Below are 24,203 nucleotides of genomic sequence, written 5' to 3' on the forward strand. Positions count from 1 at the left end.
TGGCTCCAAGCTGGGGACCCATCCATCCCTGCAGGCCGATGGCTATGGAGCTGCTAGGCCTGCTGCTCCCGGGGCTTTGGGGGTAGGAGATACAGCACCCTGAAAGCTTCCTTTCTGGGAGGCTAGGGGCAACAGCTATTGGACTTCTGGGGCATCGTGTTTCACTGGGGTCTTTGCAACAAGGGTATGTCAAAGCTAGGCTTGTGCAGTCCTCAAGCTGGGAACAAACCCAATCTTGGTGGCTGTCCACAGGCTGCCTCTTGGGCCACAGAAGATCTGGCAAAGATGAAGAAATGGGGGAGCTCAGATTCAGGGGAGTCTGAGGACCTGCCCCAAGAGGACTCCTGCTCAGATCCCCTGGATGGAGACCCTAACTCCAGGCCATCTCCAGCCAAGCCCCACAGCTTCCCTGTGGCCAAGAGCCGTAGCCGGCTCTTTGGAAAGGGTGACTCGGAGGATGCATCTCTCATGGACTGCTCTCAGGCGGAAGCCCAATTGGCATTCTGCCCGGCCATCACAGTCAGCCCTGTTGTCATCATCCAGAAGCCTGGAGATGGCCCCACCTGTGCCAGGTAAGCTGCATCTGGAGCCCAGCCTCCCTCTCTACCTGGAGTCCAGCTGGCCCAGCTGGCTGAGACTCCAGCCGGCCCAGCTGGCTGAGACTCCAGCCGTAGAGACACCATGTGATACTCAAAGTTTATGTGCTGAAAGTCATAGAGCCAGGGAGCTGGTGGGGGTGGGGGGCTCCAGAGGTCACCTGGTCCAGCATCTGTGCTCATAGGACCTTTGAGACTGTGGACACGCACGCGGGCATATATGCTCATCCTAGCTGCTGGCTGAACTCTGAGTCCAGGCTTAGGATGCTCACCAGTCCCAATCATGCAGACTTCAAGCTGAAAAGCTCATGGACAGGATGCTTTTAGACAGAGTACAAAACAGCTTCAGTGAGAGAGCCCACCAGCCCTCCCACATCCCCCACGGCAAGACAGGGGCTGCACATGGGCTGGCTGACTCCTGGGACCATGTGAGGGTGCTTTTTCACTTAGCAGAGGGCAGCCAAACCCCTGCCCGCACCCCCTCCAGATTCCCCCAGCCCCTCAGCGGACAGAGAAGTGGGTGGCCTGGGTGTTGGAGGAAGTGGTGGTTGCAAAGTCTTTCTAGATGATGCCTGCAGATAGGGTGGGGACAGAATGGGGGCACACGTTCCCTGTTACATCAGTTTCCTGGCTGGCCACCTGGACTGAGGCATGGGTTTTGTATCATGTTTTTTCCTTTTGGTTTGCCTTCGGGTTTAATCATGCTCTCTACCAAGCTCTGAAGGCTTCAGGGCCAAGGGGGAAACCAGAGGATGAGATGAGGGTGTTTTCTGGCCCACAGGCAACTGTCCCAGGACTCTGTCGCTGCTGAGAAGAACTTCAAGCTCTATGATCGCAGGAAGATCTTTGAAGCGGTTGCTCAGAATAACTGCGAGGAGCTGGAGAGCCTGCTCCTCTTCCTGCAGAAGAGCAAGAAGCATCTCATGGACAGCGAATTCAAAGGTGGCCTGGAGACCGTTGGGTTCCAGGAAGGGGCCCCGCTGTGGTGCCTGCTCTGACCCTTGCTTTGTCTTGCAGACCCTGAGACAGGGAAGACCTGTCTGCTGAAAGCCATGCTCAACCTGCACGACGGGCAGAACGACACCATCCCCCTGCTCCTGGAGATCGCCCGGCAGACAGACAGCCTGAAGGAGCTGGTCAACGCCAGCTACACGGACAGCTACTACAAGGGTGAGGAGTGTGGGGCCAGCACGCCTCTGCCCACAAGCACACCTGGAGCCAGGAGGGCATCGTGACGCCCGGGCAAACCTCTGAGCTCCTCTCCCCCTGTCCCAGCTGAGTAGGGAACTCCTGGTCCTGGGGAGGCCCCTTGCCTCCCCGACCTACTGGCTTGGAGACGGGTTCTGAGGGTCCCGTCTCCCCTTCTGTGGGTTTGGTGCTCCTTGTCCCTGAAGGTCATGGCCTCCCTCTCTGCTACTGCTCCTTGCCCTTGGGCAATTTTGATTCCTCCAGCCCCTAGTCTGGTATTCCCTGTTCCTGGGGGTCTCTACTGCCTCAGGGACTCCCTGGGCCTCCTTGGGGGACCTAATCACCTCCTCTGGTAGGGGGGTGGTCATCCTGTATCTCCTGCCCAGGCCCTCCCCTAGCACCTGTCCGGGCACCCCTGCAGGACTCCAAGTGCAAAAGCCAACAGCCTGCATCCTCTACAGGCCAGACGGCGCTGCACATTGCCATCGAGAGGCGGAACATGGCACTGGTGACCCTCCTGGTGGAGAATGGGGCCAATGTCCAGGCTGCAGCCAATGGGGACTTCTTTAAGAAAACTAAAGGGCGGCCTGGCTTCTATTTTGGTAGGGAGACCATTTGGTATACATTTGACTTTTTGTCCCTTGCTAAGTGGAGGTTTAGGGTGGGGACAGAGGAAATCAGAGGCCAGGTGGTGCAGGGGCCAAGCCAGTCTCTTCCTGGGGAGGCCCACCATGTGCCTGTTTTGGCTGCAGGTGAGCTGCCCCTCTCCCTGGCTGCCTGCACCAACCAGCTGGGCATCGTGAAGTTCCTGCTGCAGAACTCCTGGCAGCCGGCCGACATCGGCGCCAGGGACTCGGTGGGCAACACGGTGCTGCACGCGCTGGTGGAGGTGGCCGACAACACGCCTGACAACACCAAGTTTGTGACGAGCATGTACAATGAGATTCTGATCCTGGGGGCCAAACTCCACCCTACGCTGAAGCTGGAGGAGCTCACTAACAGGAAGGAGCTGACGCCGCTGGCTCTGGCCGCCAGGAGCGGGAAGATCGGGGTAGGGAGGGGGCGTCGCGCCTAAGCTGGGGCTGCTCTGGGGACTGCCTGCCTTACCGAGCTTCTGGCATCACCAGTGTGTGGAGCCCTGGTGCCGCCACGCCAGCCTGGAGGGATAGGGCAGGGGTCATTAGAGTAAGGGGGAGGGATTGTGAGACGCTGGGCAGAACCCAGCATCACACACATGGCCGTTTCTAATTTCCAACTCTGAGCATCATCACCAAGACATGGGCTGGGGGTGGGGTGCTGGGGCCTGGGGCTGAGGATGGGTTGAGCTGAGGGTGAAACAGAGGAGGAACTGTTGGTGTTTTTCCATGGAAGACAGGACTTTGGGGTGATACGAGGTCCTCAGGGGAGAGTCTGGGGTAGGGCAGGCCAAAACAGAGGCCTGTGGGTGATGTCAGGCCATGAAAGGGTGGGGTGATGGTGGGGCTGGCATTTGGGAATTGGAGGGGAGGGGGCTTCTCTGTACCAGGGGATTCTAAGAATTTGTCCCTGATCATACTGAGTCTCTTAGGATGAGAAGTCTGGCTTTTATAACCTTGGTTTTATTTCTTGGATTTTCTTAATTTCCTTCTGGCTTGAGGTTTTCTAAAATGAACCACTGCAGTCCTTCATGTGAGATGGGAGAACTGGGGGAAGGGGGGCCGGTGTGATCAGGTGATGGGTCTGATGTGGCTGCAGTTGGGATCTGAGGCAGTGGGCAGGTTGATCTTGATGGCGGTCAAGGCTGTTGGATGGGGGTGGGTCTCTCCTGGGGCTTGGGTGGGGTCTCCAGCCGGGCTGGAAAGCAGAATTATTTCTGGAGCAGAGCTGCAGGCCCGGTGGAGCCTCTAATGGGCTCTTGTATCCCCTGGGGCAGGTCTTGGCCTATATTCTCCAGAGGGAGATCCAGGAGCCTGAGTGCAGGCACCTGTCCAGGAAGTTCACCGAGTGGGCCTACGGGCCTGTGCACTCCTCTCTGTACGACCTGTCCTGCATCGACACTTGCGAGAAGAACTCAGTGCTGGAGGTGATTGCCTACAACAGCAATGAGACCCCGGTGAGTGGGCCGGGGCTGGGACCCATCCAGGGAGGGCTTCCGGTCTCACTGCACCCCAGCCCCAGCCCCTGCTCCGGCTCTGCCTGTCCTCCCATCAATAAAAGCCTGCTGCCCGGGGCTTACACCCACAGCCTCATCTCCTCGTTCATTCCCACCAGGTGTTTTCCTTCCTCGTGCAATCAATATGTGATAATACATATAATATGTAATATATAATATTATAATGTAATATATATAATCCTAAATATTTCAAAATTCCATAGACCAAAAAAGAATCCTCCTTTTGTACCATATAAAATGTGTAGCTTCATTTTGCTTATGTAAATGGGATTATACTATACATAGTATAGAACATCCTTTTTTTCACTTAATGGCATGTCTTGCCGACAGTTTTACATCAGCATATATGGGTCTGCTTTATTAAGAAAAATTACTGCAACGTATTCCACAATTTGGGTGGGGAGTAAATGTCTATAGAAGGGCATTTGAGTTATTTCCAGTTTTTTGGTTTTTGGGTTTTTTTGGTGCTTCTACAGTGCTGCAGGACACTAGTCAGGGGTTTGATTTTTTCTATGAAAGATACCTTGAATTGGAATTGCTAAGTCAGAAATTATGTCCTCCGAAAAATCACATCAATGCACTTGCCCACCACCAGTGGGTACACACCTACCCATGTTCTTGCCAACCTGGGTGTTACCAATCTTTTTTTTTTTTTAAACTAGTTTAAGTCCATGGAGCCAAAAATGCTCTCTCACTGATATGTTAATTCTTGTTTTCTTGATTACCGTGAGGTCGAAAATTTTTTCGTAGGTTTTCAACCATTCATATTTCTTTGGTAGATTTCCTGTCCATTTCCTGTCCTTTGCTAGCTCTTCTACTGGGCTGTTTGCCTCACCTGTTTTGGTGTGTAATGCTCTTGCTGTAAAATGAATTGGTCCTTTCTCTGTTGCATATGTTTCAAATATTTTATTTCCTCCTAGTCTGTCTCTTGCTGTTTAACTTCACCCGTATCATTTGTGTATGAAAGAATTTCATTTTGAGAATCAGATTAATTAGCCTTTTTCTTTCATAGCGTTTGTGACTTGTGTCTTGCATTAGAAAGCCTTTTCCACTTTGAGATTACATGCACATTCTCCAGTGTTTATATTTATCTCCTCTGTAGGTATTTTATGTTTGGCTTTTACATTTATCAGGAATTTATTTTTGTGTAGGTGTGAGGTAGGTGTCTTACTTAATTCTTTTGTTTCCAAATGAGGGTCCCAATACTACTTTATGAAAAGGGGCTCCTGCCACCACTGCTTTGAAAGGCTACCATCCCTATCCCCTCTTTCTAAGGTACCAGACGCTCCAGGCCCTGAGGCCGGCTCTGGGGGCTGCAGTCTGTGCTGTTGGTGATGAGGGGCCACCTCCATGATGTCTCAAGGGGCAGAGTCCTGGGGAGGGAGAGGCCTGGCCTGCTTTGTTCTGTCCCATCAGCCCCCAAGGCTGCCATGCTGGATCCAGGCCTCTGACTCAGTATCCCGGAGTCAAGTGTTCCCAGAGGGCTGGCCCAGGTAGGAAATAACCTCAAAAAGGAGACAAGGGTGTTTGACCTAGAGAGGAGAGGGCTCTGGGGCCACAGCTGCCATCTTTACATCTCTGGAGGCTTTCAAGGGCCAGAACACAGTATGGGGGCTCCTGGGTGCAGAGCAGGGGCCACTGGTGGACAGCAGGGAAGACCAACTTTACTCCAGAGAGTAGACCTTCCCAACAGACTTCTTGAGGCAGCAGGGAGCCTCCCATCCCTAAAGATTTTCAAGAAGACTCTGAACAGGGACCTTGCTGGGGGAGCTCAAGCTTGGGCCAGAGTTGGCCTCAGTGGCCTGAAAAGGCTAAGATGACCTGATTTTGGCTTATCCATGTCCTGGAGATACTTGAAGTTTGAGATCTCCTGGATGGGAGACTTTTGCCTCAAACCATTTCTTGTAAAGATGGTATCTCAGGCACTGGGCCCACCCATGGCAGGAAAGCCTTCCTGGTCCCCTGAAATCTCCTGTGAAGGGAGTTGCCACTCCTGCCTGGATCACCTGTCTGACTTAGGGCTGGAGCTGTGAGAATGAGAATTCAGAGGCCCCTGCCTGCCTGCCCTCATCCCCTCCCCAAGCAGCCTCATGCCAGGCTCCTCCTGCGCCAGCCTCTTCCCGTTACTGCGGAAATAAGCAAGGATGAAGGCTCTTGGAAGAGAGTTATTAGAGAGAACGGGCATAGGATGTTGGGCAACACTTGTGAGCTCTAGGGTGTCAGGGGCACTTGGGGTCACTTGTCCAGTTCCACCCCTTGTTCACTGCATGACAGGGGTGCTAAAGCTCAGAAGGTGGGTGTAGGAAAGCCTGGGGCGGCTGCTGCGGGCGGTCCTGGTCAGGGAGTGAGCCTCACGTCTCTTTGCTCCTCTTAGAATCGCCACGACATGCTCTTGGTGGAGCCGCTGAACCGCCTCCTGCAGGACAAGTGGGACAGATTCGTCAAGCGCATCTTCTACTTCAACTTCTTCGTCTACTGCTTGTATATGATCATCTTCACCACGGCCGCCTACTACAGGCCTGTGGAAGGCCCGGTGCGCCCGAGGCACAGACCTCAGAGAGGAGAGGGGGAGGGCGTGGGCGTTCCTGTAAGGGAACTGGGCCGGGCCCCAGAGAGGTGGAAGGGTCACCTGGGGACCCAGAGCCCAGTACTCAGTCCTCCCTCTGCTGGCTGTCCTACGCCCCACTCTTGTTCTCAGCCCCAACTTTAGCCTCCTGGTTCTGAGGCTCAGCCTGTGGTCGCTGAGGTCCCTGATGGCAGAGCGGAGGTACTGGGTTAGACAGGATGCCAGAATTAGGACTCCAGAAGCATCTCTCTGCTGGGCCCTGAGCCTGTTGCCATCCTGCTCACCTGCCCACTTTTGTTTACTCTCTCCTATATTATTCATTCCCTGGACACATACTCTAAGACTAGACTTTTTCTGCTACCAGGATCCACGGACTCCCTCGAGTTTCTGAATTGAGTCCTTTCCATTCAATATGCGGGGACTTAACTTGCTGCCTTTATTTCCAAGTTGCCTTGCTTCCTAGTTAGGTGACACCTGATTTCTGTACACTTATTAAGGCTATCGGATGGCTTCCTTTTAAGAGAAAAGAGAAATATGCTAATGAGACGAGCTAGTGACATAGGGCTTATGAGCCGTGGATGGTAGGTAGACTGAAAGGAAACCCACTCTAGGAATCTGTGACTGAAACACAAGGGCCACACACATGTGTGTCTCTTCCTCCACCATCCGTGGGAAACCTTGATGGTGCTGGGAGACCAGGGGTTCTCCATAGGCTGTGGGAATAACAGGAAGCACATGGCATTGGGTCTGCAAGGGTGCCGCCACTGATGCCATCATCTCCTCCCAGCCAAACAGAGCTCCAGGCTAGGACATCATCCGGGAGACAGCACAGTACAGTGGGATGTGCTTCTCGGCACCTGAAGGCTGCCACTTTGGGAATCTGGTCCCACAGAGGGGCCTCCTTGCAGATGTCCCCATAATAACGCAATGTCTTTATTTGTGTCTCTCTCTTCTGCTGGAGGCTGAGCCTCTCCAGAAGGAGCTGGGTCTAAATCTTAGGGCTTTGCACCTGTTAATTGTTTGTTGGATGAATGAACGAGTGAATGGAATCACTAACTTCTCTGCACTTCGCAGCCTCCCTTTAAGCTGAAGCACACCGTTGGGGACTATTTCCGAGTCACTGGAGAGATTATTTCTGTATCAGGGGGAGTCTACTTTTTTTTCCGAGGGGTAAGCATTCCTTCCCACATGGCGAATTTCCGTGGTCACCAAAACAAAAAGCCAAGAGACTCCCTCAGTCCTCACCCACTTTTTAATTCATTGGCTACACAATGGCCCTGCTTGAGGAGCTTAGAGACACACAGGGGAAGGTGAGAGCCCCAGGCACTGATGGCTTAGGGGGTGCGGGTCTGCTGGTGGGTCCCCACGGATCCAGGGCAGTCATGCTTGAACATAGGCAGTCAGACCTCTCCACTGAATGTAATATTTAATTACAGAAGTAGAGTGGGAGCCTCTGAAGAAACAGGATCATGACCGGTAGTTGTTTAATTAATTGAAACGGTCCATTAAAGCTCAGAATAACGAAAGCAGTCTGTATGTGTACTGGAACCATTTTATTTTAACTAAAAACTGGAACATGCAGGTTCATTGGCCATTCTTCTAAAATATGTGGGACCACTGTTGCATGTACAAAGGGATCTGAATGTGAAATTTGGGATTATTATGATTTCTTTCCCCTTCATCTTTTATTTTAAACTACACCCCCCCCTTTTTTTTTTTTTTAAAGTAATTTACCTTTAAGGAATCTTTCCAAATCATTGGGCTCTGTCTTCACAGAAGCAACCGTCTTTATTTTCACACTCATAGTTTATATTATAGTAAAGCACAAAGCCAAAGTATCAACTGCGGCGGGCAGAAAGCACTCTCGGCAAACAGGATTAGCCAGTGGGAGAGAGTGGAGTGTGTGGGTGTCTTGGAGAGGCGCATTCACTGTGGGCCACCGTCAGGATGTTTTCAGGGAGCCAAGAGCACTGGATGTGGTTAGTTAGCTCAGTGGAAGCCGGTTAAAGACTTTTTTTTTTTTTTTACCGTAATGCATACTTCTTTAAGAAAATTAGGGGAAAAAAGCACAAATTAGAAAGAAAAAAATTGCCCAACCCCATCATTCAGGCACAGCAAATGATAACATTTTGGTGGTTTTCTTTCCCATCTTTACTTCTAGGTGTAGTTGTAATTTCACTCTATTTTAAAAAAATCTTCCTGACTGAGTCACATAACATTACTCCATTAGCTGGACCCACACTGCTCCACTGTCTTCGTTATCTTTGCTTTGATTGCACTCCCGTGGTCCATCGTGGTGCCATTTAGGAAGCATTCTGGGTGCTCACCATTTAACCTTTCCTGGGATCTTACTCTGTTTACCTGCAGATTCAGTATTTCCTGCAGAGGCGGCCGTCATTGAAGACCTTATTTGTGGACAGTTACAGTGAGATGCTTTTGTAAGTGATACTGATTCTTCTGCCTCCATGGCAGACAGCACTTTATTCTTGTTTCATGGATGCAGTATCTTCTTTTTTAGAAATTTTAAATCAAAGTGTAGTCGATGTACAATGTTGTGCTAGTTTCTGGTGTACAGCACAGTGATTCAGTTATACATACATGTATTCCCGTTTATATTTTTTCATAGGTTATTACAAGATGTTGAATATAGTTCCTTGTGCTAGACTGTAGGACCTTATTGTTTATCTATTTTATATATAGTAGTTAGTATCTGCAAATCCCAGTATCTTCATTTATCTCTCTACATCTATTAAGATAGTTTTTGGTAAACTTTTTTTCTTCTTTTTGCATGCCTTTTGTTTTCTCCAAATTGTTGTTTCCCCACTTGCTTGTTTCATTTTCTCTTACATGTTAGAGGTCGTCCTCAGGAAATTTGGAAATCTTTGCTGTGTTCTCATGATTCAGAGTGGAGGACTGAAAAGCTGGTGGGAAGCTCTGAATGTGTGAATGGAGGTTATAAAATTTGAGCTGCATCATAGACTCGTTTACAACATAAACTATTTATTGGAGAATGTCCAAAGTCAGTCCATTGTATCTTTTCAATCTTCTACCCAGGGGGAGTAGGTCTGGCCAGCTTTCTGAAAGCTGAGTGGAGAAGAGGGCTTTCTGTAATCTGTCTTGTATAAAATTACATAATCTGTTTTTGGCAAAATACCTATGCTTTCATGGATGTTTGATGAAACTGGGTCCAAAGACCTTCTGTTTTATCTCCTTCAGAGACAACAAACACCTCCACTCTTTCTTATGCTAGGTCTCTTCACCCCACCTCCAGTGGTGCCTAAGCCTTTTGAGCCTCCTTGATTGAATGAGTTGGTTTCAGGTTTCCCCACTATGGATTTGGGTTCGGCTTTCTTGGGTCTGCTAGATCAGTTTCCATTTGTCCACTGCTTCCCAGTTTCTAAAACTCCTATGTGGGGACTCCATTTGCCACCTGAGGTGACTTTTGCCTATTTCAGCTGGCATCAGTTCTTATTTTGGCCAGGGGTCTGTAGATGCCAAGGAAGAGGTCTTCTCTGCAGCAGAACTCCAGTTAATGAGCCAGTTCAGTGATGTCAGTTTTTAATATGCTCACATCAGCACAGCAGCCGTTTTTTGCTGGGTTCTTGCACACAAACAGGAGGTGGGGTGGTCAGTGTGGTCTTCAGTGGTCTTCACTGTGCCCAGGGCTCTGACTTGGGCAGCCCCCACCAGACTAAGGGAAGGACATCTTCCCCGGCTCTGCTCCTGAGTTTGAGGGCGTGACAAGCAGACCTGATCTGTGGTTTTTTCAGGAGAGTATGACTTGTCCTGCTCACGGGCATAGGCCTCCTAGGTTCTCTGTTGTCATAAGGCTGGTCTTCCCAGGGCCTGGACAGGAAGACTGGGGGCTAAAGCAGTGTTTCTGTCTTTTTCTTTCTTTTAATTGCCTTTTAAGATATTATTTTCCCCCTAATTGCTCCTCCCATGAAATCCACCACAAATATACTGTGTAGCTGTTTTTGCACTGTATTTATATCTGTGCTCTCAGTAAAAAGAGAATAAGATTTTTCACACTCCTGTCCTGCCCTGCCCTCCACTGCCAGAATCAATTTTTACCTCTTGGCAGTGATATTCCTCCCACTGAGACTCAGGGGCTAAAGGAGGCAGGATGGCCAGCTCCCGCATGGCCTGAGTCTCTGCCTCCGAGGAGCGGCCCAGGCATCGGGGGCTTGTCCGTGGGGGTGCCGGGCCTCCCGGGTGCCCATGGACAGAGCTTCCTGTCCCTCCATCCTCAGCTTCGTGCAGTCACTGTTCATGCTGGGGACCGTGGTGCTGTACTTCTGCCACCGCAAGGAGTACGTGGCCTCCATGGTGTTCTCTCTGGCCATGGGCTGGACCAACATGCTCTACTACACCCGCGGCTTCCAGCAGATGGGCATCTATGCCGTCATGATCGAGAAGGTGGGTGCCAGCGCCCGAGGGGTTCTCCATGGAGCCTGTTTACCTCCTGGATATGTGGGACCCGGTCCCACACACTCCATGTGCCTCTTTGTGTTGTCTGGGGAGGTGCTGTTTTAAGACCCACCTTCCCAGAGAATCCCCCAGCAATCAGGCAATCTGGCTTTGACCCAGGTTTGGGGGCTTCCCTGAAATTGACCTCCCCTACATACCAGGCCCCCTTCTCCCACCAGAACAAAGGCCATGGTTGGGGGGAGCTGTAGTGACTCTCTCATGACCCCTGAGTTGAAAGCCACCAAACCTAACTCTCCTGTATGTCCTCCGATGCTCTCGGGTGCACGATTAACCCCCAGGTCAATGCAGCCCCATCCCTTCCCTTGGCCCCACCTGGGCCTGGACTTGGCTCTGACAAACCCTCTCTCTCCTGCAGATGATCCTGAGAGACCTGTGTCGCTTCATGTTTGTCTACCTGGTTTTCTTGTTTGGGTTTTCCACAGGTAACGGGCTTGGTCAGGGCCGGTGCAGGGCAGGGCTTCCTGGGAATTCTGCAAGGCTGGGTGGGGAGAGGCCCACTGGGGTGTGTGTCTGCAGGTGACAGAGTGGATGGACAAAGAGCACACTGAGATAGCTGGAGAACCTGGAAAGGTGATTCATAAAGTGTTCAAAGTAGTTTTATTTTATTTTCTAATAGATTTATTTTATTATTTATTTTTAATTTTGGGGGGTAATTAGGTTTATTTATTTATTTAATGGAGGTACTGGGGATTGAACCCAGGACCTCATGCATGCTAACCACACACTCTACCACTGAACTATACCCTCCGCTCCCAAAGTAATTTTAGAAGGAAAAGTGCTGCTTGCTTGTAGTATAGCTGCATTTTGGCTCCATAAGAAAAAGTTTATTTTGACATTATTTCAGATTTTCAGAAAAATCACAAGAATAGTATAAATAACTTCTCTGTACTCGAAACTGAGATTCCCCAAATTTTACCACACTTAGAAAAAAATCACTTTCTCTTCCCACTCCACAAACATACACACGCACACTCACACACCCCACTTTACACTTAAAAAAACAGTAAGTTACAGACACGATCAGTCCTTTGCCACTAAATACTTCAGAGTGTGTTTCCTAAAAACGAGAACAGTCTCTTATGTAAACACAGCATAATGAGCAAAATCAGGAAATTGACATCAATACAGTACTATCAGCCAGTCTTTCAGCCTTATTCAGATTTCACCAATTGTCCTAATAATATCTTTTACAGAAATGAAAATCCCAGATCATGCATTTACATTAAATTTTCACGCGTCTTTAGTCTCCTTCCATCTGGAGCCATTCCTCAATCTTTCCTTCCCTTTTGTGATCTTAGCATTTTTATTGAGTAAAGGCCAGTTTTTACAAAGTCTCTTAATTTGAGTCTGTCTGACATTTCCTCACAATTAGATTCATGTAACAATTTTTTTGTCAGAATATCAAGGAAATAATGTGTGTCTTCCTTGGCATATGATATCAGGAGTCCCACAGTGTCTGTTCGTCCCATTTCTGGGGATGTTGACTTTTGCTTTTCTAACTTATCGTTCCTTCCACATGTGTTAGCTGGAGTTCTATTGTACGGAAGAGCTTTCTTTACAGTCATATGATGGAAAGGATTTCCATTCTCCCACATTGATTTATTTATTATCAGTAGGGCCTCATAGATTCATTTTTGTTTTTATTTTTTTGTGTATGTGTGGATTTTCCCTTTGTTAAATGGGTTATAACTCCTTGCTATTGTCATTTGTTTTGATGCTCATATTATCTGAGAAATGGTCACTAGGAGCCCCTTCAAGCTGGCTCCTGTGCCCTTTTGACACATCACATCATTTATTGAGCAACTGAGTTCTGCTTTGACCCTTACCTGAGTGCTATAGTTAGATGGTTCACATGGTATCCTGTCTGGGAGTGATGGGAAACTTTGACTAGAAGGGAGCTGATCAGGATTGGTGTGGGGTCTGACACTTGGTTTGAAGGCCCTGCCTATCAGTAGCCACAGGAAAGGATTAGGTCAAGGGGGTTAGCAGATCCTACGGTTACAACTGCTACAGAAGTGTTCAGCCTTAGGACTAAATTTCCCAAGAAGAAGAATGCAGAATGCAGCAAGAAGCCCTTCAGCGCTGAGCTGCTCAGCCCCTATTCCAGCCAGTTCTGGAATCGGCTGGCTCTGGGCTACCCTCTAAGGGGCACAGGCAGATAGAGTGTGACTGAGAGTAGGTGTGGACTTAGGGCTGACATGTAAGGTGAGGCAGGTTGTGCACTGCACAAATGTGGCTGTATTCATTTTGTGCATATAGATTTGTATATTTATCTTAGCATTTTTTCCCTGGCAGATGATGATAAAGTTTTCTTTTAATAAAACATCATATTATCACAAATTTCTGAGCTTTGAAGAAGAGAGTGCTTTTTTAAAAAAGAAAATTCACACAAAGGCACTACATAGCCAAGCCAGACCCATCCTGGGGTAGTAGGGAATCTGGGGTCTTGACTTCCATCCAGCTCTTTTTTCCCCATGCCCTATAGCGGTGGTGACTCTGATCGAGGACGGAAAGAACGACTCTGTGACTGATTCCACGTCGCACAGGTGGCGAGGGGTTTCCTGCAGGCCTCCCGACAGCTCCTACAATAGCCTGTACTCCACATGTCTGGAGCTGTTCAAGTTCACCATTGGCATGGGCGACCTGGAATTCACCGAGAACTACGACTTCAAGGCTGTCTTCATCATCCTGTTACTGGCCTATGTGATTCTCACTTACATCCTCCTGCTGAACATGCTCATCGCCCTCATGGGCGAGACCGTTAACAAGATCGCCCAGGAGAGCAAGAATATCTGGAAGCTGCAGGTGGGTCACTTGGCAGGCTGTGTGCAGCACCAAGGGGTTGGCTGTTCCAAACGTGAAGGTCCAGGGCTCAAGCAGCAACCTCTCCCTCAGTTGGCTCCCTCTGGCTCCTCCCACAGGGGATCTCTGTCCAGCATCACCAGCGGGTGTTCAGAGATGCTGTGTCTGCTGTAGGCTGGGCGGTCCCTGGGGGAGGAGGCGGGGAGGAGATGGAGGGCTGAGCCCTGTGAGGTGCCCATCGCAGAAGAACTAGGGTGGGCACCAGAGACCAGACTTGGAGGAGCAGCTAATGTGGGATTGTTGCAGAAAAAATGTGTTACAGTTCAGTGTTATAGCTCAGGGTTACAGCTTAGCTTTGACAGCAACCTGGATCTGGGCAAGAGACCAAGCAGCACTCGGAGAGTTGGAGAACTCAGGTTTATTATACCAGCAGGCCCAGAGGAGTTAACACTCCAAGCTCTGGACCCTGTCTGTAGGTTTACACAGGCTTTTATAGGCTGCCAGTTTACACTTTGCAACATCATATGCAAATAAGGTATAACAAAAGTTGACTAATTAGGAACAAGCTTTGTAGAAATGGACCAATCAGGAGGGAGAGAAATAACTAATCAGGAGTGAGGGAAATGGACCAATCAGGAGTGAGAGAAATAACTAATTAGGAATAAGCTCCATGCAAATGAAGTACTCTAAATGGACCAATCAGAAGTTAGGGAAATGGACCAATCAGGAGTGAAGGAAATAACCAATCAGAAGTGAACTCAGAGAACCAATAGAATTTTAGGGCTAAGTAAGGGGTTCCAGAGGCAAAAAGTGAAACAGAGCCTAGGGGCCAGGGAACTAGATGGTGCTGGCAGGAGAGTAGTGGCCTTACCTGAGGGTCCTGCAGATCTTTTTATGGGGCTTCCCGCCTCAGGATGGGCCCTGACAGCTGCATTTTTGAGCCACCTGGTCCACTTCTGCTGTCCCAGGTAATAATAAAAACATCACTCTTATCAAGCAGCACTTTCTCTATGCTAGGTACTATTCTAAGTGTCTTGCTTCCATGCTCTCTTTTAATCCTACAACAATGCTACCAAGAGGGTTCTCTCACTATCCCCAGTTTTGGATGAAGGCGCTGAAGTATAGAGAAGTTAGGTATCTGGGTCCAAGGCAACCAGTAAGTAGCCCAGCCAGGACTCGGCCCAGGCGGTCTCTCTCCCGAGGCCTGCTCTTAATCACGACACTATGTTGCCCCTTCTTGAGATTCTCAGGGAAGGATCTGGGGCTGGCACAGTCCACCTCACTCACAGCTGCCCTGCCCAGACTCAGCAGCACCAGCAGTGCCTGGACAGGTCTGGGCTGGATGGCTGAGCTCTGTCCGTGGCGTGTGCACCTGCCAGGCTGTGGGAACCAGCCTGGTGTAGCCGGTATGGAGGTTCAGATCAGAGGCGCAGGGACGGGGAGAGACCTTGGAGAAGCTAGATGCGCCCTCTGCCCCTCTGCCTTTTGTGTCTTCCTGCAGAGAGCCATCACCATCCTGGACACGGAGAAGAGCTTCCTTAAGTGTATAAGGAAGGCTTTCCGCTCAGGCAAGCTGCTGCAGGTGGGGTACACACCTGATGGCAAGGACGACTACAGGTGGTGCTTCAGGTAATGCCCAGGCAGGAATCAGAGCTTGGGGAGCTTGGGGGCTTGGCTGTGGATATCAGGACCCACCCAGAGCCAGCTGTGGGTACAGAAGCCTGACTCAGGGTCTCTTGGAGCCAGTCATGAGCACAGAGGACTCTCCCAAAGATGGCAGTCCGCACAGGGGGCTGCCGGCACAGGAGACCCACCACAGATCCCAGATGGTGGAACCCAGACATTAGATACTGGAACATGAGGTGTCCAGAAGGGGTCACCTAGTGGTCAGGGTCAGAAGCAGGAATCCAGTATTTAAAGTCCCTGGGCCCCACAGTGTGGTCAGGGAACACATCTTCGTGGGTGGGGTCCAAAAGACAGGCCCCTCCGGGTCCTCTTTCTACCAGCTGTGTCTCCCCAACCTGGTCTCTAGACTTGGCCTGTGGGGCCAAGCCCACAACCTGGGAAGGTGGCCATGGCTCTTGGTCCCTCAGCTCCCTGCTCCCCCATCTCCTCCCCCTGCAGGGTGGACGAGGTGAACTGGACCACCTGGAACACCAACGTGGGCATCATCAATGAAGACCCCGGCTACTGTGAGGGGATCAAGCGCACCCTGAGCTTCTCCCTGCGGTCAGGCAGAGGTGAGGTGTGAGGGGAGGGCAGCCAGGTGAAGCCTTGGGGGTCCCCTACTCCTTTCAGGCCTTCCTCTTCCCACCGCCTGGGCACTGACATAGCCCCACGTCTCAGCCATCCACACGATCCCGGAGCGCGGTCTCACGCACATGCGCAGCCTACTGCTCCACCTGCCCACGCGTGCCCACGCGTGCCCACGCCCTCCCGCTCCGCAGCGCCCCTGGTGGTCAGTGCCACATATAGGCTGCCCTGTCTCCTCTGCCCGGGTCCTCAAACCCAGCGTCTGCGCTCAGCTCTGTGAGGCTTATGGATGCAAACAGGGACTCTCACCTTGCTCCACACGATCAGGCAGGCAGAGGGGAGACACGTGGGGAGAGCAAAGGATATACCTTGAACAGAGAAGCCTTGTGGGAAATCACAGAAAATTACAGAAAAAAGTCCTTTAACCGTTAATGGTAAACATTTAACAGTAGCCGTTAAATTCAAGGTCCAGTTGAAGATATTTACTTAAAAATGCAGCAAACCTAGTCATATTGAACGCATTTTGAGTTAAAATTATAGCCCTGCACTAATCGGCACTAATTATTTTTAGTTTTTTTTAAATTGGTAAATTTAAAAAATATATTTAACATGAAATTTGCCATTTTAACTATTTTTTAAAGTGTACAGTTTGGTGGTTTTTTTTTTAAATTGGTGTATAGTCAGTTTACAATGTTGTGTCAGTTTCTGGTGTACAGCACAATGCTTCACTATATGTGAATATACATATATTCGTTTTCATATTCTTTTTCAAGCTACTACAAGATATCGAGAATAGTTCCTTGTGCTATACAGAATAAACTTGTTTATCTATTTTATATATACCAGTCAGTATCTGTAAATCTCAAACTCCCAATTCAGTTTTGTGGTATTAATAATAGCCATCACCTTTACATATTTCCAAAATGTTTTCACTCTTCCAAACAGAAACTGTGTACTCATTAAACAATTATCCCCATTTCCTTCTCCACCCAGTCTCTGGTAACCTCTATTCTACTTTCTGTCTCTGTGAATTTCCCTATTCCAGGTGCTTCCTATAAGTGGAATCACACAATATTTGTCCTTTGGTGTCTGGCTCAATAATGTTCCATTGTGTGTATATATCATATTTTATTTATCCATTCATCTGTTCATCGATGAATGGAAACATTAGAATTGTTTCCACCCTTTTGGCATTTGTGATTAATTGCTGTGAACATCAGTGTAAAGATTCTGTTTGATTCCAGCTTTCAAGTCTTTTGGGTAGAAGTGGAGTTGCTGGCTTGTGTGGTAATTCTATGTTTAACCTTTTGAGGAACAGCCAAACTATTTTCCAAAGCAGCCAAGTCATTTTACATTCCCACCAGCAAAGCATGAGGGTTGGTTCCACATCCTCACCAAAACGTGTTATTTTCTGTTTTTTTTTGTTTTTGCTTTTGTTTTGATTGTAGCCTTCCTAATGGATGTGAAATAGCATCTCGTTGTTTTGATTTGCATTTCCCTAATGTCTAGTGATTTTGAACATCTTTTCATGTGCTTATTTGTCATTCATAGATATTCTTTGGAGAAATGCGTGTTCAAGCCCTTTGCCCATTAAAAATTTTTTCCTGTTGTTGAGTTATAGGAGTTCTTTATATCTTCTGGATATTAATCCTTTATTAGATACGTGATTTGCCAATATTTTCTCCCATTCTGTGAGCTGCCCTTTGGTGTACAGAAGCTTATATTTTAATGAAGCCCTATTTATCCTTTTGCTGCCTGTTTTTTTGGTATCATATCCAAGAAATCATTGCCAAATCCAATGTCATGAAGGTTGTCCCCTGTTTTTTTTTTTTTAAAGAGTTTTATAGTTTTAGCTCCCTATCATTTTTAAGTTGCCTTTTTCTTGATTCAGCATTTGCTTGGCTGCTGTAAATGTTGGACTGTTTCCCTAGAGTTCTGACTACATTGGTTCTAAAGTTTCTGCCTTTTTTTTTTTTTTTAATGATTTCGTGGAGGCATGGGTGTTTGAATCTGCCTACTTTGCCATTTTTGCTGATGTTGTCAATTCTTAAATGAACAAAGAATGAATCAGTGTTGGATAGGTTTTTTTTATTTTTTGGCAAGTTGGGGGAAAGAGCACGCTTTCTCTGGCAGACTTGCCTGATAGCATGATGCTGCATGTTTGATATTGCTTCATAGAGAGGCTCATTTTTTATATTTCAGAAACTCAAAAAAATCAGCTTAATTGAAATATAGCTTACGTATAATAAAAATGCATACAGTTCAAATGTACAGTTTGATAAGTTTTGACAAATGTACATACTCAGGCAACCATCATGTTGCTCAAGATACAGAACATTTCCAAAGTAGCACTATTTATAATAGCCAAAATGTGAAAGCAACTTAAGTGTCCATTGACAAAGATGACTGGATAAAGGAGTTGTGGTATGTATATGTGTGTGTGTATGTGTGTGTGTGTGTGTGTGTGTGTGTGTGTGTGTATGTATATATGTATATAAAATACTACTCAGCCATAAACAGGAAGGAAATAATGCCATTTGCAGCAACATGGATGGACCTAGAGATTATCATACTAAGTTAAGTAAGTCAGACAGAGAAAGATGAATATCATGTATCACTGATAATGTGGAATCTAAAATATGATACAAATGAACTTATTTACAAAACAGAGACAGACTCACAGACATAGAAAACAAACTTATGGTTACCAAAGGGGAAAGGAGTGGGAGGGATAAATTAGGAGTTTGGGATTAGCAGATACAAACTGCTATATATAAAACAGATAAACAAGGTCCTACTGTATAGCACAGGGAGCTATTTGCAATACCTTATAATAAATCAAAATAGAAAAGGAAAAAAATATGTACAGAACATTTCCATCATGCCAGAAAGACACTCATGCCCCTTTGTAGTCAGTTCCACCCTCCTCATCCCAGGTAACTATTTATCTAATTTCTATCACTATGGATTAGTTTTGTATCATCTTTTGTTTACCTGGACATGTTAATTTCATCTTCATGTTTGAAGGATATTCTCACTGGATTTAGAATTCTAGGTTAACAAAGTTCTTTTTTTTCCATCCAAACTATAATTCTCCACTGTCTTCTGATTTCCATTGTTTCTGATGAAAAGTCACCCATGATTTGTATTGCTGTTCTCCTGTCTGTAGTGCGTCTTCCCCCCCCGCCGCCTCTGGTTGCTTTAAACCTATTCTCTTCATCTTTGGTTTTCAGCAGTTTGACTAAGATGTGCTTATGTATGGTTCTCTTTGGTTTTAGCTGAGATTCTTGGATCTGTACATCAATATGTTTCATCAGATTTGGGAAATCTTTGCTTTATTCTATCTTCTCCTTTTACATGAGTGTTAGACCCTTGGATATTGTCCCATGGGTTTCTGATTCCATAGCTTCATTAAGGTTATGTTTTCCTTTGGTTCTTTGAACATATTTATAGTAGCTACTTTAACCTTCTCTACTTGCTTTATCTGCTAAATCCAACATCTAGGCTATCTTGGGTTCAGTTTCTGTTGACTGCTTTTTTTTTTTCCCTAACTGTGAGTCACATTTCCCTGTTTCTTATGTGTCTAGTAACTTTTAATTATATACTGGGCATTGTAATAATAATATGTTGTAGAGACTTTTGATTGAATTTTCATTCTAGTTGGCAGTTCAGTTACTGATGAATCACCTTGAACTTGTGTAGGCTTAGTTTTAACCTTTATTAGGGTAGATCTGTAGAAATGCCAAGGTATTTGCCAATCCCTCAAACATGTGGGACACGACCTCCAAACTGTTTCCACTGAGGACCTTGTCAGGGCTTGGTTTTAGGCTTTTTGGAGTGAGTCTTGAGTAGACCTTAATCTAGGGTATGTAGAGTAAGGAGGGCATTTCTGGTATTCTAGCTCAATCCTCAGAGTAGAAAAAGGGTGTTAAGGAGATCTCTCCATGGGCTGGGCCGGATCTCCAATATCCCTCAGTCCTGCTTAGCTTCTGGTGTCTCTGTCCCACTCTTAACACCACAGCAGCCACTGTCTGGTAAGCCTCATGCAGTCTCTCTCACCCTGTGCAAGTACAGCCCAACTCTCAGCCAAGGACTTGGAAGGAGACCCCCACCCCAAAGACTTCTGGACCTCCACCCCTGCAGCTCCCTGCTTCCTCCTCTCCTGGGCCCTGTCCCACAGATTCTAGCTGCTTTGGCGGCCCAAAACTGATTCCTTCTTCCTTAGCTCAGAAGCACTGCCACGCTCTGCCTAGACTCCAGCTCACTGCATTGTAGTCTGAGAACTTGTCCCTAAGCAAAACATCAGAGTGGTCACCGGGCTCACCTTGTGAATTTCACTTCTCTTGGCAATTGCTGCTTCTCAGTCTGTTGTCTGATGCCTGAAGACATTTGCTGTGTGTATTTTATTCAGTTTTATGGTTATTTACAGCAGATGGCCAGCCTAGTGCTACATACTCTGTCAGAGCTGGAAGTGGAAATCTCTTTTACTGAGAGGCTTACTTTGGAAAACTGCTTCATCAGTTTTCCCAGGGGCCTCCTGCAGTCCTATAATTTCCCTGCAAGTTTCATTAGACTCACTCCCTGTGTCATGTCATAATACTTATTGATTATTTGTTCTTCAGTTGCTAACTGGTCCAACTCTGACACAGAGCTGTTCAAAGGGTGGCTTAGCATGTGATTTGAGCAGTTTTCCATGACCGCTCTTATCAATTTCATGAAACTACACATCTTTTACAAGATTTGCTGTTTCCCTTCGTGGTTGATTTGCATTGTATTTGCATTGTATTTGCATGACATTGTTGGCTGTTTACAATGTGGCACATTCACCATGCTATTAATAAAGACATTAGCCTAGGAGCAAGGATATAGACACACTCATGTTACTTGGGGTGGGTCTAGGAGAGGGTTAGAGGTTTCCTGATTTCGCACATATAATTAACTAGTGAATAGTTCCTGAGGAATTGCTTTCCTGTACATGACTGTGTAACAGTGGAAACTCCAGTAATGAGTAGTCAGATAATTCAGAGAATAAGGAACTCTCCCCACCCAAATAGTACATGTGATTAGGAAGGGGTGAGGAAATGTGTGAGACAAAGAGCAGGGAAGAATAGTGGTCAGTAGCTGAGCTGTGGAGAGCATGTAGGGAGTCTTGGCATCAAGACTGTAGGACACGGGCACTGGGAGCCCCATGCCTTCTTTGAGGGCCCTGAAACTGGAGCCGGATGTCTCCGAGGCTGGGTGTCCCCACCATCCACACAGCCAGAAAATGGTGTCTCAGTGAGCACCTGGCCTGTCTGCCCCTGAAGCCCTCCTGCTCCTATGCCCAGGTTCCCTGACACATCCTCCTGGTGCTTGGTTGAGGGGAGCAGGCCAGCGTCAGTCTGCCAGCCTGGAGAAAACACCAGGATCAGGAAAATTCTGCTGGAGTGGTCACAATGGGCCCAGCCTCCTACATTCCTGATGCCTTTGAGATGTGGCCAGTGTGGGACATCAGCAGAGGGGCCTGAATTGTGGCATGAGGGTAGGAGATGTGAATTTAGGCTGATTTTCCAGACAGATCAGACCCAAGGGGGCCAAACAGGGGGCCTGGCTGACCAGGGCTCTGGCAAGTAGAAGGAGGGCACATACAGCTGCCCCTCTTGGCTGTTACTTCTCTGAGGTTGCTGGGGCGGGGGCGGGGGGATCGCAGTGGGGTTGATAATGGGGTCCTCCTCAGGAGCTTCCTGGGATTTCAGGCCACATGTGAGAGCCCACTTTGAGGCCCAGTGTCACTGTGGGTCCCTTGGCATCGATCCTAATCTATGCTCTGGTCGGGGCTGGACCCCAAATCCTGACCCTTTGGCTGGTGTTCACTACCCTGCAGCTGACCTGGTGTGGAGCCACTCCTAGAGCAGCCCCAGCATTGCTCCTCCTCCCACGTGGGCAGGGAGGGAACAGAGGCTGAGAGCAGCTAGTAGTGGAATCTCCTGTGGCCACTGGCAAGTCAGGGTGGGGTGGAGAAAGGGAATTTCAGAGCCACCAGAGTGAATGAGGCTTCCTGAACAGGTGAGGGAGGAGGAAAGGCCCCGATCTAGTGCTCAGGAAGCACCAATGTGCCTGGGCGTCCTTTCGTCTGGTGGGTGGGCAGGCCGGCAAATAGTTGTTTAGTATCCTTTTGTTGCCCCCGAGGCAGTAATGGCGTTTCATCCTTCAGCTGCAGGGAGACACTGGAAGAACTTTGCCCTGGTTCCCCTCTTAAGAGATGCAAGTACTCGGGAAAGGCACCCTGTCCAGCCTGAGGTAGTTCATCTGAAGCACTTCGCAGGGTCCCTCAAGCCAGAGGATGCTGAGATCGTCAAGGACCCTGCTGCTTTAGGAGAGAAGTGAGGGACCCCATGGGGGACTCTCAACCCTGTGGGCCTTAAGATACCCCAGTGTTGCTGGTGGGGGGCGTGTAGGGACACCAGTGCTGTCTCAGCAGCCTGGTCCTGCCAGCACCCACCTTCCGGGCTCTTCCCCAGACCTCACAGGACAAGCTGTGGGAGGCATTGCTGGATGCATGGGAAGAGGTGGCCATACAACCCTCACTGTCCCCAAGTGAATCTCCTAACTGTCTGGTTTTTACTGACTTTATCAAACATCACAGATGAGAAATCTCCACGTGCATGTATACGATGCCCCTGTTTTCTTCGATTTTGCATTCCTGGGAGTGAAAGCCAACGAAGCCTAGTAAAACAATTTTTTGAACAAAACACTTCCTTTGAGAGAAAATTCCGAAGCTCTTGTCTGTATCATGCTTAATATCTCCCTCGTCCGGAGTGGTCTGGGGATAATGATGTCACTCCTCAGGGGAGGTAGGGGAGGCTTGCCCCATTCCCAGCTCTGCCAGAATTGGTTGTTTCCGGAGTGGTTCCTTCCTTTTGGTTAATCCATCACAGTTCCAAAAATATTAGCTCCTTCGCATTTCAAATAAAAATACAGAACCATGTCCCAAAGCCACGTGGAAAGAATTTTTTAATGATCGTCCATCTGTAATATCCATCTATAGTCCTGCTCACCTGCAGTGGTACCTACTTCCACCTCCACCCATTCTGCCATCCATCAAATAAATACATAAATAAATATATGTCGTATCAGGTGTGAACTCCATGTCAGTCATTGGGCTGGCGTAGCTGATTGGCTCCGTGTGGTCTGTGTGTGCGTGTGTGTGTGTATGTGTGTGTGTACTACCCTGTATGGCTAGGAGCCTCTGGTCACCCTTTAGTTGTTACCCGTGGGAGAGGGCACTCCTCCACGCATACATCTACCATAGTTAGCAAACTGGGGGCCTTGGGCCAAATCTGGCCTGCCGCCTGTTTTTGTAAACAAACTTTCATAAGAACACAATGCAGCCATTCATTTCTGTACCGTCTCTGGCTGCTTTCATGCTACAATGCAGAGGTGAGTGGTTGCAAGAGACTGCTAAGCCTAAAATATTTCCTTTCTGGCCCTTTGTGAAAAAGTCTGAGGGCTCCTGCTTTATGGACTAGAATTTAAGAAACATTGATCTGGAATAAAGCTCTATCCCAGACACTGGCTGGCTGTGTTACATCTGTGGAGTGTCGAATGAGCTGTCCTGTAGAAATTGCTGGATGTTGATTCACGAGATGAAGGATGACATTAGCTGAGGCCAGGGCTTTGGCCCTTACGTGGGAGGTCTATCTGGAGGGAACACTGGGACCCCCTTCTCTGAGTTCTCCAGCAGCACGTCCGCCTCCACACACAAGGCCCAACAAAGGAGCCTTTGGGCTGGATGACTGGGGATGAAGCGAGCTGTAGCCAGACTACACAAATAAGCATAGTGGAGGAACACTGCCAAGCGAGAATGCATGGAGTGTTTATGCAAAGTGTCTCCATGTGCATTACCCCGTAAGCCTCTTGACAGCCCGTGAAAAGCTATTATTAGCTCCATTTCATAGACGAGAAAACTGAGGCTGGGACAGTTAGGAAGGCTGCACAGGTCTGACCCCAGGCAAGTCTGACCCCAAAGCCCAGAACTTGACTGCAATGCCAGGCTGCGTGGCAGAGAAGGTGCTGGGGCGAGCCCGTCCATCCCCGGGTCCACCCCCGGGTCTGCTTCCTCTCTGAGCCTGGGACTCCTTGCCTTTCCTGTAGGCCTTCCTCAGAAAAGGTGTAG

At 48.3% G+C, this 24,203-nt stretch overlaps 1 protein-coding gene across 1 annotated transcript; it reads left to right on the plus strand.

Moving 5' to 3' along the window:
- The first annotated feature begins 202 nt into the window (after positions 1 to 202).
- Positions 203 to 23,128, plus strand: TRPV1 (transient receptor potential cation channel subfamily V member 1). The gene is made up of 15 exons (XM_074342579.1): positions 203 to 572; positions 1,378 to 1,538; positions 1,614 to 1,766; positions 2,246 to 2,386; positions 2,537 to 2,835; positions 3,697 to 3,876; positions 6,311 to 6,469; positions 7,577 to 7,672; positions 8,870 to 8,940; positions 10,756 to 10,921; positions 11,349 to 11,415; positions 13,479 to 13,798; positions 15,297 to 15,424; positions 15,920 to 16,035; positions 22,242 to 23,128. Exons 1-15 carry the CDS (start codon positions 286 to 288, stop codon positions 22,412 to 22,414), a joined length of 2,517 nt encoding a protein of 838 aa, XP_074198680.1. The 5' UTR covers positions 203 to 285; the 3' UTR covers positions 22,415 to 23,128.
- Positions 23,129 to 24,203: the final 1,075 nt, after the last annotated feature.

This window comes from Camelus bactrianus, chromosome 16, assembly GCF_048773025.1.
Source record: "Camelus bactrianus isolate YW-2024 breed Bactrian camel chromosome 16, ASM4877302v1, whole genome shotgun sequence".
Classification (NCBI taxonomy): domain Eukaryota; kingdom Metazoa; phylum Chordata; class Mammalia; order Artiodactyla; family Camelidae; genus Camelus; species Camelus bactrianus.